General features: G+C 44.0%; 1 protein-coding gene across 4 annotated transcripts in view; it reads right to left on the bottom strand.

Moving 5' to 3' along the window:
• Positions 1-2,555: 2,555 nt before the first annotated feature.
• Positions 2,556-13,969, bottom strand: part of LOC138498502 (zinc finger protein 268-like) — an 85,981-nt gene continuing 74,567 nt past the window's right edge. For all 4 annotated transcript variants that reach the window (XM_069622263.1, XM_069622264.1, XM_069622265.1 and 1 more), the window contains one exon: positions 2,556-6,606. In XM_069622263.1, the coding sequence (XP_069478364.1) occupies positions 4,277-6,100 (1,824 nt within the window). In that variant the 5' untranslated portion in view covers positions 6,101-6,606 and the 3' untranslated portion in view covers positions 2,556-4,276. The remainder of the gene's footprint in view (positions 6,607-13,969) is intronic.

The following is a 13,969-nucleotide window of genomic DNA, read 5'->3' as shown; positions in this document are numbered from 1 at the left end:
AGGGCAAGGGTAATTCCCTCCTGGTCGTCCTTTCAGATCTCTACGCCTTTCTCCTCAGTTTTAACTGCCTTCCTGGAATGGCTGCTTCCTCGTGCATTCCGGCCTTGCTCAAGTGTGCTCTCATGCTCCGCCGCCTTTTATTCCAGTGGGGAAGGTAAAGGGCAGTCAAGTGTGTGTAGTTATCAGCACTGCCTGACCCTTGTGTTGGGACATGTCAAATAAATGGCTCTGGTGTTAGTCCATTATCTGTCACAGTGTGAGAAAGTGTTCGGGTTGGAAATGGGGGCGGGATAGAGCTTCTATGTATCCTACGGGGTAGGATGGGGGAAAAGGTGTCCTAAGGAAGGGTATACCGCATTTCACCCTTCGGTGTCCCACTTCTGCTCCCCAAAGACAAGCCCATCCAGGGGAACCTCCCGCAGCGGTTCAACCCAGGAAGTGGTTCCAATAGCGATGGCCGTGTCCTGGCCACCTGGATGACAAATACTCTGGGAATAGTGGGTGAGACACCTTCAGGTTTCTCACAGTCCGGGACATTTAAATCACTTAAGCAAGAAACGCAAGCTTGCAGGAGAGAGTTACATGTCTCTGTGCAAAGTGACACCTGGAAGGAAGCAGGTGAAGCTAACCGGCTTAGGAACCTGAAGGGACAAGGCTGCTGGAAGTGGATGACACACAGCAAGAACGCCAAAAGCCAGTGCAGGGCTCCTGGGTACTTGCTGGTGTTGGAGCACAGCGCTTTGCTCACCGGAATCCCATGCGAAGCAGACAAGCACAGCAGAAGCTTCAGGAAGCATGAGAACAGTGGAGAAACGGTTGCATGCAGAAAGCAACAGGAGAACAACAACAGGGGACTGTAGAAGAAGCGAGATGCCATCAAGAACAGTGCGCCCATAAAGGGACAGAGAAAACCGGGATGTATTGGTGGCTGCACCAAACTTAAATTACTGATAGTAAAACCAAAAAAGAGGGAAAATGAACAGTTTCTAAAGCCAGAGAAAGACTGAAAGAGCAGTTTTCTAAGAGGAGAGACTTTCAAGTTAGTCAATACATGCTGCAAGCATATGAGACAAAGACCATATATAAGAAACAATTATATTCGCCAAGGAGGCTAAAAAGAGGAACCATCAAAAGGTGGGAGAGTGGGCAGGAGTTCACATATGAAAAGCCCTGGGAGGAGAGTGTACCAGGTATCCGAATCACACATGAAAAGGAAGACAACCAGTTTGAAAAGAACTTTTGTTGATGACCCAAGGGAACGCAAAGAACTGTTCTTTGCACCCAGGAAAGACGGTCTGACCAATCAGAATCCACCTTTCCCAGGCGAGATTCTGCCTTTACTGCCCGCCGCCATAAAAAAAAGGGCCTTTGTCCCTTTTCAGATTATGTTGGCTATTTTTGAACATATTTTCAATAGCCGCCATCATCTGAAAAGGGACTTAGTCCCTCTTCCATTTTAAGGGTGGCTGCCATTTTTTATGTCATTTTTGTTTTCTTTAGGAGATGCGCTTATGCAGAGTGTATCTCCCGTCATGTAAAAGCAAAAAAAGCTATGCGTATCCTGTTTTAACGGCCCACAGTTCGGGCCTACAAAGCTCAGGCTGGTGGGCTGTTAAACACCATGTCTGACCCAGCAGCGGGGGTGGTTTAAGCTATACTTGTAACCCAAAAAAAGTGATGACGTGTCCAGCGGAAGGGAAAAACCCTCTGGAGCAAGGATGCCCATACTTGAAAGACTTCTTTTTTTGTGGGAGTTATACATTTTTCCTTTATTTTCAACATTTATACAACACTCAAGGCCAAAGATATTGGGCCTCATTACAAGTATGGCAGTACGGTAACAACAGTGCTGGTAAGCTACTGGCACCGTTGCTACCGTACCACCATACTATGAGTTCTGCAATCGGGTGCCTTTCTGCCTCCCAGGGCTGACCTTGCAGGGGACCGGCACCCGCTCGCAGACTTTGACGGTAGCACTGGTTATTAATGCTGCTGGTGCTACCGTCCTCCCCATTCCCATCAAGTCCTATGATCACCAAACAGACCTCCTCCAGACCATCTAGGTCTGCCTATGCCAATTGTATCACTGCACCTCCCACACGTAGAGTACGTGCTGGGGGTTCCAGTTTCCCAACCATGGCCGCAACATTTTGGAACACCCTCCCTGCCCCGATCAGGATGATTGATTCTCATGCAGCTTCAAAACCAGGCTATTTGTCTGAATGGCCCATCCCATCATGCTATGCATTTTTCGATCTGTGTTCTTCCTGTCGCTCATTTACTGTTTGTTCTGTAAAGTAACTTATTAGCCTGTAACCAAGCAAATTGTATTACGCATTTCTCCATGGGCCGCACTCCTGTAAGCCTCAAGCAAGCTCTCTTACATAGCCTTATAGCGCCTCAATGCGTGTGGCTGTAGCGCGTTCTACAAATCCAAAAATAAAATAAATACATAAATCTGGAATAGAGGTGGTCCCACTAATTAAAACAAATGAATCGCCGATGTTTCAGGAGGCAGTTTACACAAAAAGTCAGGGAAAAAGATTTAACACAAATGGAGTTCCTAACAATTTATTTTTAATGTGACATATTTTTACAGTGACATATTGGCTGAAGCTCAATATTCATTTCATCAGCATTTCACTCAGTGTATGAATCCGGGTGGGAGACTTTTACATTAGATATATCAGTTTATCCAAGACCAGCTTTATTTTATAAACACTATTTCTTCATGGAATTTAGAGAACAGCTGTGATATCATTAAACCCAAAATGCTCATTTCAGACAGAAAGGCACCATTTCATTTCCATATTTGCATGACTTTTATTGTCTCACAACACAGTGCATATTTCTATTACATTTGCCCTTTCTACACTATTCACAAAATGACACTTTTCTAAAATACATGTCCACATAATATGACATCTTCTCTGTGCCCTGCTCATCAAACCAATTTCTTTTAAGTTAGTGCTTTAATAGTGGGCATGCACCCTCACTTGTGTAATCACAACCCCACATGTCGATCCCAGGCTAGGGAACCATCTACTAATCCTAAATACTCCAACAGAGATAGGCAACAGTGTAATACAGTACAGGGGATCCTGAGGAGTAAAGAAAACTGTAGAACATGCTACAAAAAGTGGAAACACTGCAGCATTCAGCGAGGATGGCACTCCTGGTGAGGCATGCATTTCTTGGAAGCTGACTTCTAGAGTAATATTGGAGATTCCAGTTTTATGAATGCCATTATCCATGTTTTCCCTTTGGAAAACAGGCTTTGCTCATGTGTTGTGCCAAGCTTAGTCTAATTGCCATGTGAGAATATAGCCTTCTCCATTTTTATTATTCAGATCCCTGTGTGTTGATGTTGAAAGTAATATTACTTTATGGGGGTGTACAAATTAATTCCCAGTAGAGGCATTTCTAATGGATTCCTTCCTGCCACAGTTTACTCATTTATGATATCCATATTCCAGTGCAGCTGTTCTCTAGAAACATTTTTGCCGTCAGGGAGCTCGGCACGGCTCTGTGCCTCTATGCGCTTTGCACCAGAAGAGACATTGAGGCCAGTGTAAGTAGTGGAGCAATGCCCCATGACCTCCGTTCCTTCTTCCTCATTCATGACTAAACGTGAGCACGCCAGAGACCAGATATCCATTTCCATTCATAGTCATTAGTATGTATTGGTAAGCACATGAACAATGTTATAAGTTAGAGACACACATTTATTTATTTTAGAATCAAGACTATGGGCCTAATTATAACTTTGGCGGTACGGTGTGAACGGTGCATCCATGCTCCCCATCCCCATTCTGCCCTATGGGCAGAATGGGGATGGGGAGGGCGGTAACACCGCCACCCGCGAATGGTCAATTACCGGCCCATTCAACTCGCAATGGGCCGGTAATTGCCCATTCGCAGGTGGCAGTAGCCATGCATGCCATACAGGGACGGCTACCGCCAACCAAGCGTTTGCATAAAAGAGAAAAGTTGAAGAGGGGCCATTAAGAATCACTGCAAAAGGGAGTATACAAATTTGACAATTTTTGATTCAGTGCTGGTAAATAAGACATACCTTATGACTAAACCAGTTCCCACACAACACAGTTATGCATTTTTTTTTACCTGCATGTGTTCTCTGGTGGATAATAAGATGTCCCTTCCAAGCAAACCCTTTCCCACATTCAATGCATTCTTAAGGTTTGCCACCTGTATGTGTTCTCTGGTGCTTACTAAGAAATCTCTTTGTATCAAACCCTTTCCCATATTCAGTGCATTAATAAGGTTTCTCACCTGTGTGTGTTATCTGGTGATTAATAAGATGTTCTTTCCGAGCAAACTCATGTCCACATTCAGTGCACTCACAAGGCTTTTCACCTGTATGTGTTCTCTGGTGCTTACTAAGAACTCCCTTTGTAGCAAACCCTTTCCCATATTCAGTGCACTCATAAGGATTCTCACCTGTATGTGTTATCTGGTGATTAATAAGATGTTCTTTCCGAGCAAACCCATGTCCACATTCAGTGCACTCATAAGGCTTCACAACTGTATGTGTTCTCTGCTGGCTAATACGTTTTCCATTCTGAGCAAACCCTTTTCCAAGTTCAATGCACTCATAAGGTTTCTCACCTGTGTGTGTTCTCTGGTGGATAGTAAGATCTCCCGTCTGAGCAAACCATTTTCCACATTCAATGCACTCATAAGGCTTCACACCTGTATGCGTTCTCTGGTGGACAGTAAACTCTTGCTTTGTAGTAAACACTTTCCCACATTCAGTGCACTCATAAGGTTTGTCTCCTTTATGTGTTCTATGGTGGATAATAAGATCTCTGTTTGTAGCAAACCCTTTCTCACATTCAGTGCACTCATGAGGTTTGTCACCTGTATGTGTTATCTGGTGATTAATAAGATGTTCTTTCCGAGCAAACCCATGTCCACATTCAGTGCACTCATAAGGTTTCTCACCTGTATGTGTTTTCTGGTGATTAATAAGATGTCCTTTCTGAGCAAACACATGTCCACATTCAGTGCACTCATAAGGTTTCTCACCTGTATGTGTTCTATGGTGCCTAATAAGGTGTCCTCTCCGAGCAAATCCTTTTCCACATTCAATGCACTCATAAGGCTTCTCACCTGTATGCATTCTCTGGTGCCTAATAAGTTGTCCTTTCTGAGCAAATCCTTTTCCACATTCAATGCACTCATAAGGCTTCCCACCTGTATGCGTTCTCTGGTGGACAGTAAGCTCTTGCTTTGTAGCAAACCCTTTCCCACATTCAGTGCACTCATAAGGTTTCACACCTGTATGTGTTCTCTGGTGGATAGTAAGCTCTTGCTTTGTTGCAAACCCTTTCCCACATTCAGTGCACTCATAAGGTTTGTCACCTGTATGTGTTCTCTGGTGGATAGTAAGATATCTGTTTGTAGCAAACCCTTTCCCACATTCAGTGCACTCATAAGGTTTGTCACTTGTATGTGTTCTCTGGTGGATAGTAAGATCTCCCTTCTGAGAAAACCCTTTTCCACATTCAATGCACTCATAAGGCTTCTCACCTGTATGTGTTCTCTGGTGGATAGTAAGCTCTTGCTTTGTAGCAAACCCTTTCCCACATTCAGTGCACTCATAAGGCTTATCACCTGTATGCTTTCTCTGGTGCCTAATAAGTTTTCCTTTCTGAGCAAATCCTTTTCCACATTCAATGCACTCATAAGGATTCTCACCTGTATGCGTTCTCTGGTGGATAGTAAGCTCTTGCTTTGTAGCAAACCCTTTCCCACATTCAGTGCACTCATAAGGTTTCTCACCTGTATGCGTTCTCTGGTGGATAGTAAGCACTTGCTTTGTAGCAAACCCTTTCCCACATTCAGTGCACTCATAAGGCTTATCTCCTGTATGTGTTCTCTGGTGATTAATAAGGTGTTCTTTCCGAGCAAACCCATGTCCACATTCAGTGCACTCATAAGGCTTCTCACCTGTATGTGTTCTCTGGTGGATAGCAAGCTCCCCCTTTGTAGCAAACCCTTTCTGACATTGAATGCACTCATAAGGTTTGTCACCTTTATTCATTTGCTGGTGGCTAATAATGACGTCCATTTGCATGATACAGTTATCAAATTCAGTGCACTGATAAATAAGGTTTTTCACCTATGTCCTCATGTGGGCAGTAAGTATGCTCTTGAGATGGCAATTGTTCACACATTTTGTGCACGTGTAACGTGTCTTGCCAGTTTATTTTGTCAGGCGCCTTCTCTTAAGAGGAGCCTTTTCAATTAACCTTTTCCAAATTCAGAGCTCAAATGAAAAATGCTTTCCTTACTGCACATAACACATTGTCATTTTCATGCTAGATATACCTCTCCCCCAGGATTTACAGAATGAACACGCTTGGTCACTGGATGTTACCACAAAGTGGTTGCATGGATGGAAGCCATCATGTATCAACAGGCTTCGCTGCCCAGTTCCTAAATACTCTGAAAAGGCAACTTGACCACAAATGTGCGCACTTCTAAGATGCTTGGAAATTGCATATTCCAACAATGAGGCTTTTCACCGCGATAGTCCAGAGAATCGAACAATCACTGTTTTTGCTTTTCTGGGGCAGTCACCTATTAACATAAAAGGAGAAGCACATTATTAGTTTCAATACGTTCACAATCGCAGGCAGCATATTTAATAAGACTCTACTCAGTAGTAGTGATGTTAACTCCTCATGTAGTAACTTATTTGACTTTGAAGTGCAATCTATTGGGGAAAAGGCACCCTAATAGGTGGCAGAGAAGTGGTGCTCCAATGGGAACATTTAGTGGAACAGAGGTAACATGCAGCAGGAATAATACGATTCATTTTTATTTTGAAATGTTTTGCATCCAAAACACTAGGGAAAAACACAGGCTTGGTGAAGAAACATTTTAAATGCATATTTTATATATTTATTCAGAAATGACTAAATTAGCACATGGAAGCTCCCATTTTCCATACACAAATGATAAAAGGCAGCTGTTTGCCACCAATCAGACGCCTGCTTGACCAGTCCATTATGTAATCACTGATGACTTGTGTATTGGCCCAAACATGAATAATATAACCAACAGCACAATCTAGGAAACAAGGACAGAATTGTGATTTAAAAAAGGAAAGCACCAATCCCTTCCCATGGTGAGAATGGCTCAGGTCATGCTGCCACTACATTCAAAACATTGACTTTAAACCTAGATAAACTGGAGATGAGGGATGGATTTGGAGTTTGTGTCAGAGACCAAAAGAATAAAAAGTATGAAAGACTCTGTGAACTCCACAATATCACCCAATTTGCCTTCCTAATTGTTATATAAATGCCCCGTTGCCAAGTACTAAATTTAATTGGCCAGAGGATCCCACTTCCGTTTCCCTGTTCAAAATACCACAGTGTTGTTTTCAGGAGGTGGTACACACTGTTTTACTGTTAAGGAGTGGGTGTAAATGGGTCTGTTACTTACCAGGCTCCCCTAACCTGACCCAGACCCTTTTTTGTGGATTCTGATCCTTGCACCTTAGGTTCAATCTCAGCGTGCCCGTGTATCCTCTGTGCTGTGACCAACAACTGCTTTCATCACATCCCTGGTAACTAATGGGGATGTTGCCCCATCACCATTGATATCCACAAATTGATGCCACCCTTCAGTGATTACACACATGATTCCCGTTGATCTAATGTGGAGATTCTACTCAACCTACTCCAGGGGAATCTGCTCAACATAATCCCACAGATCCATGATCTGAAAGGGTGAGAATTCTAAAGCCGGCATCTCTTGCAACCCATATGGCAGCGACCCTGGTATAAGATGTATGTACGTGTTAATAGTATGCATAGTCACCCCAACTGTCCACCTGTTTCTCTGCCAGACCAACATTTATTGTGTGTCTAGTGTAGGTATTGCGGGTCTAGTGTAGGTATTGCATGTCTGGTGTAGGTATTATGTGTCTAGTGTAGGTATTGCATGTCTGGTGTAGGTATTGTGTGTCTAGTGTAGGTATTGCGTGTCTAGTGTAGGTATTGCGGGTCTAGTGTAGGTATTGTGGGTCTAGTGTAGGTATTGTGGGTCTAGTGTAGGTATTGTGGGTCTAGTGTAGGTATTGTGGGTCTAGTGTAGGTATTGTGGGTCTAGTGTAGGTATTGTGGGTCTAGTGTAGGTATTGCATGTCTGGTGTAGGTATTGTGTGTCTAGTGTAGGTATTGCGTGTCTAGTGTAGGTATTGCGGGTCTAGTGTAGGTATTGTGGGTCTAGTGTAGGTATTGTGGGTCTAGTGTAGGTATTGTGGGTCTAGTGTAGGTATTGTGGGTCTAGTGTAGGTATTGTGTGTCTAGTTTAGGTAGCCATCACAACATTATATGCGTGAACCTTTGAGCTTTCCATTATGGGGGACAAACACCAGTTTGAGGTGACACAATGAAGTCTTTTTTTTGGGAGTGCTCTATGCTCAGAGTGGATAATCCTTAGAAGACAAGCTCCCCCTCATCTGTTGTCAGGTGCATCATCTGTGTAGCCACCACCTTAGGCTGTGCAAGCTTACCCACCCTCCAGAAGCAACACCTCTTTTTTAGGCTGTCAAGGCCAACAATATTTAACAATCTTGGCCTAACCATATCCTTGTGTGGCGCACATCAATCTTGAGTCCCCTTTAAATCCAATTTCTGGGCTCCCCGAATGTTGATCCATTTATCTGGCCACAATGTACTATAATTAGCGATTGCAATAAAAAGTAGAATGCCCTGCTGTACCTCAACACCCTCCATCCTAGTCTCTACATGCGTGCTTCTGAACTCGCTTAGTGGAAACTAATAAAAAACTCCATAATTAAGGTTCTTTACTAATAAGCAGAATGAGCCAGAGTCCTGCCCTTGACCCAGTCCCCTCCCAACATAGCAAAGACCATTGATTCATTCATGAGACATATCTTTATCATCTTCCTCTACCACAAATGTAATGCACAGGTTTTCCCACATCCTTGCATTGTTTCACAAGTTGGTGAACTGCTCTCAGCTGGGCTGTCAGGAACCTACAGCTGAACACTACCACAAGTTGGCAAGGTAATTCTAGCAGGAGTAAAGGCTGTGCCTGGCCCAGACACTCTCTCTCCCTGCATCATTAATATCGCATCAGGCTGCTGTGATACTGTGAATACCTTTGCCCGCCAGTGCTTGGTCTATTAAACCACGCCTTCCTGCTGCCTTCAGCCATGCCCATCTCTCTGTACTCTAGTGCCTGGCTATTATCGTCAATGCTTCCTTTTCCCAGGACGTCTGCCCAATGGACCATCCCACCATGGTAGGGGCAAACCTGCAGGAAGCCTGAGCAACGGGTTGGTGGGAGATCTCTGGAAAGCCTAGATATGGATTGCTCATTCGTTCTCTCCTCGGCCTCACAGGTGTTATATTGTGCTGTTGCCTTCCACAGCCCTCCTCCTCTGCATTGGGTATGCATGAAGAACGAGGCATACTCCTCTCGAGTCCAGATGATCCATGTCCTCTTGCCTTTCTGACATTCCCCTGCTGGGTAGTGTTGGAAGGTTTGGGAGTCTGTGGCAAGCATATAGTCTAAGACGGTGTATATGCAAAGCTATCATAGTATACAATAAGTGGCGAGCACCAACGTTACTTGAGAAACTAAAAACCAAACTGGGGTGTGAAACAAATCACATTAATGTTGGTCACAAATGAATGTATTCTATGCAAATGGACTCCATAAATTTGTTATAAGTAAATCTTTCTCCGTTGGCTAATTGTTAGCTAAGCCCAAATTGTTTGGTTATTACTTACAATCTATTACCGTTGTGTGTTTACTTTAGAAGTACGCAAGATAATTAGCATAAACAGTTGGCACAATGAAATCTCTTGGCACGCTGAAATCCGCGCCTGCCTGAAATCTCTTCTCCATCCCCCGCCCTGACCTCCTTCACTTCTCTCTTGGATCCCTATTCTCCCTCCTACCCACCTTTCCCATCCTCTCCTTTCCCTCTTATGTCTCCTCCTATCCCCCTTGAAACTTCATCTATATTCCCCATGTTGACTCCCTCTTCTCTTCCCTTACTCCTCACCCCTCCCTTCACACCTTTCTACTACCTAGGTAAATTGTTCTACATATTGCTTCATTGGTTTGTTTCACGTTTGTAAATATGCTTCTATTTCATTATTTTTTGTAATCATGTTGTAATAATGTAAAGCGCTTTGGATTAAAGCGCTATATAAACCTTATAAATACAAATAATAGACTTCACTGCAAATCAATGGACACATTTGAAGACACTAATGAGATTGTTATATTTAATGTGACATTTATATTTAATCGGTTGTCTGTCGACATGCTGTGTTTCCATCCACTTCGAGCTTAGTGTCTTATGGCTACGGCTAGTAGGGGACCTTCATCAGGACAAAAACAAGCATTGGCAAAACCATTCGTTTTGGCTTTTGTATGGACATGGGCTCAGGATTTACCAGGCCCTAGTACCTGGCAATAAAATGATAACATCTGGAAAATGGTGCGAGTACCTGGCCATATGATGTCAGTGTGTGCCAAATGTCTATCCTATACACAAGCCAAAAGTGTTGGCTTTGCCAGTGCTTTTTTAACAAAACTTCAATGCAAGGAACAGATGTGAGGAGACGTATTGCTTATAAATCGAGCAGCTGAAGGCACACTCAGTGATGGTATCTTTATTACACCAAAGGTTCCTTTACAGCTGCAATTGAGCCATTCTCAGATAAAAAATAACACTGGCAGGCCATATATGCACAGCATAACATTTGATGTTGCTGCTAGACAGATCTATCTCAAATAGGCTTCAGAAGGATGTATTTTGGGTGGGAAGGGTAGGTAGGGAGTGGGAATGGCCATAGAGATTGGCCTGGCAATAGGCAGTCAATTGAGTCAGTAAAATGCCAAACACAGACAAGCTGTGTTTCCCTCACTCCTATCGGATCTCCCTCTTATCGATATTCTAAGGCAAAACATTTGGCTTCTAGCACCAGCTAATACCCAAAACTAAGAAGGGGTGTACAGATAACATGCAATCATCTGGTCACCCTCCTTTAGTAATAAAGAGAAATAAGATGGTCGGTTTTCACAAAATGGTTGTTCAATATAGGTAAAGAAAGAGAAATAATTTTTCTTAGAGGAGAGAGCTAGTCAATAATTAAAGTGGTATCCATAGTTTGCTAACAAGGTGCTAAACCTTTAAGGTTTGGTTCAGTTGTACAACTATTGAATAGTCAAAGATGATTGTTGCACGAGACGTGACGGAGGGCGTGCTATAAAAGGGCAGGGTGACATTATTGGTGTTCCAACCGCATCGGGAGAAGTACAGAAAAGCCAACTGCTTTTGGGTAGTACCATTCTTTTTACAGGTATTGGTATCAAATAGAAAGTTAAAGACAACAGGCGGTCAATTCAAATGGAAGGCACTCAAATCATCAGGTATTGCTATTATGTGCAAGGTACTTGCACAATTTGGCACGAGTTTTCCTTGCTGGAGCCTTGACACTCCTTCCCACGTTTGGACGCCTCTCACCCTTAACTAGTCATGGTCGCCATTGCTGAGAGGCGGGGGACGATGCGAGAAAAGGGATGGCCATGAGAGGTCAGGAAAAAGCCATTTTTTCTCGCGCGAACCCAAGCACTTCCACTGGCTCCCAGTTTCTGCAAGGATTAAATTAAATTCAAGACCCTCTGCATGTTCCACAAAGCTTTCTGGGGCCTGTGACCCCACTACATCCAACTCTCTCTCCCGAAATACCTACCTGCTAGAGCTCTTTGGTCACTGAGCTCCAACTATCCGCAGATCAGATGTTTCTCCAAGCAGAGAGTAAGGGGAAAGAGCTCTCCTCCACAGGTGGCTTACGCTGGAATGGCCTCGTGAGCCGGATCTCCTTAAGTTCCAGAAGCTTCTCAAGATCCTCCTTTTTCTTTTTCTCTCCCTCTCTTACTCCCCTGCCACAGTGACTCAAGCTCAAGACCTTCCCTTTTCTCTCTTCCTTCCCTCTCCCCTGCCAATTTTACCTCTCTGCCCTGGCATGGTTCCTTCAGAGTCTTACAGGGCACCAGCCCCCTTGTCCAGTCCACCCATGCCCTTGTTCTCCCCGGACCCACCACAACCTCCCTCCCTGTCCCCCCCTCCCCCCCTCCGCCTGCACATGACTGGATGGCCATTCCCTCCCTCTCAATTGCACTTAGCTTTGTTCCCCTTCTCTTCCCCGGCCCTGTCCTCGTCACGGGCCCAACTGCCCTGTTCCAGCACTTCGCCCCTCCTCCTGCACTTCTGGTTACTGCACTTGCATGATCTCAATGTCACATGGCCTAGTAAGATCCCTTTTGTCTCTCCTGTTTCTCCCCCTCTTCCCCCCAGCCTTGTTGCACCTCAAAATACTTGTGTATAGGCGCATTACAAATAAACAATATCGAGAACTACCGATTTGCTACCGCTATCCTTACAGTTACATGAAACTACATAGGGAAATATGGTACCCCGACATAACCAGAACAGCCACGTCTGTAGCTCAGTGGACTAATGCATCAACTATAGGGGCCTTTGTTTGACCTCATGGTCACAGGTTTGAATCCTGGCAGGTTCCCTCTGCCCTTCTTCCTTCCGAGATTGATAGGAGTAATAGTAAATTGGGTAAAAATAAACAACTGCTATTAGCACCAAGATGCCCCTACGGGGGTGAATGTGAGCTTTATAAATACACTGGTTATGTTACAGAGTTGCTAGCGCTATACTTAAGGTTACTTGGCACTACATAGTGAAATTTGGTACCCAGCATAACCATAACTACCGAGTTGTGTGGTGGGTCGGAAGAAGGAGTCGGACACACTGAGGACATTAATAAATATCTTTAATGAAATTATAAATAAAAGTCCCATCTTTCCCTATTGGTAGAGGGAATACTCTACCCATCTAAAGGAACGTGCTAGTCAGTTGTCAGGAAGTCCAAAGTAAACGTGTCCTCCTTCCGAACTAACTATCTCACCCTACAACTATATCCAATTAATTTAAATAGACCAGGAGAGTTTCTTATATTTGCCTGGTCTTCTCATCAGATAGTCTCTTTATTTATAACTTTTCTCTGTGGTACAGATATTTCTTGACATAGTCTCCTTGAATCGTCTCCGAGATCAGTTCTTAGTTTTCGTGCTTTCTGTGGTCCCTTGTAGACACTTCCCAGTCTCTAATTTCAGGCTTTCGCGAGTTGAGGTATCTTGACCCCTTATCAGGCTTTCCTAGTTATGAATAGACGGTCTAAAACTCACTCCTCTTTTATCCTGTTCATACAGTGTCTTCCCTACCTCCTAGGGGGACTCGTTTCCACTCTCTGTGTGTTCCCCCAACTGGTTTGGCTAATGCCCCTTTATATATTCTTTTCACTTCTCTTGTTAACTGGCTTCTTTTTACTATTTTGTCCTCAGGGCTGGGACAGGATTCTCATCTGATAATAACCCTCTTTCCTAACCGCAAAGTATAAATTAGTTTTACATAATTGATTAGCAGAGCAGGCTTTTCTAATATGATAAGTCATTTATAACGCATCTGTACACAAGTATTTCTAGGCATGAAAAGCCAAGGAAGGGAGGACAAAACAACAATCTTACTAGGCCTAGTGTCATTCAGAATGTGCAAGTGCAGGGGGAAGGGAGCGGGACAAGTGCCAAGGGGGTGGGAGGGAAAGAGCGAAGGAGAGTGCACATAACTAGTAAATGCTGACAGGAAGTGGCTCATAAGTGCAGGTGGTCAAGAGACTGTAGGGTTGCAGATACAGTCCCTTACGTGGCTGGGTAGCCTGAAGGCAGTGCAGGGGCAACTGATCATGCAGGAGCCTGAACCCCATAATATCAGTGGGTGGCCAGGTAGCCAGTATGCGCAGCAGTCGGGGACATCAGCAAAGGTGAGGCAGAGAGAAAGCGGAAGTGTAACATCCCCTTGTCTGACAATCCCCTC

The sequence above is a fragment of the Ambystoma mexicanum genome, chromosome 5q (genome assembly GCF_040938575.1).
Source record: "Ambystoma mexicanum isolate Mex_15411 chromosome 5q, UKY_AmexF1_1, whole genome shotgun sequence".
Classification (NCBI taxonomy): domain Eukaryota; kingdom Metazoa; phylum Chordata; class Amphibia; order Caudata; family Ambystomatidae; genus Ambystoma; species Ambystoma mexicanum.
The sequence above is the reverse complement of the archived record's forward strand: the minus strand, read 5'-3'. Positions and strand labels throughout refer to the sequence as shown.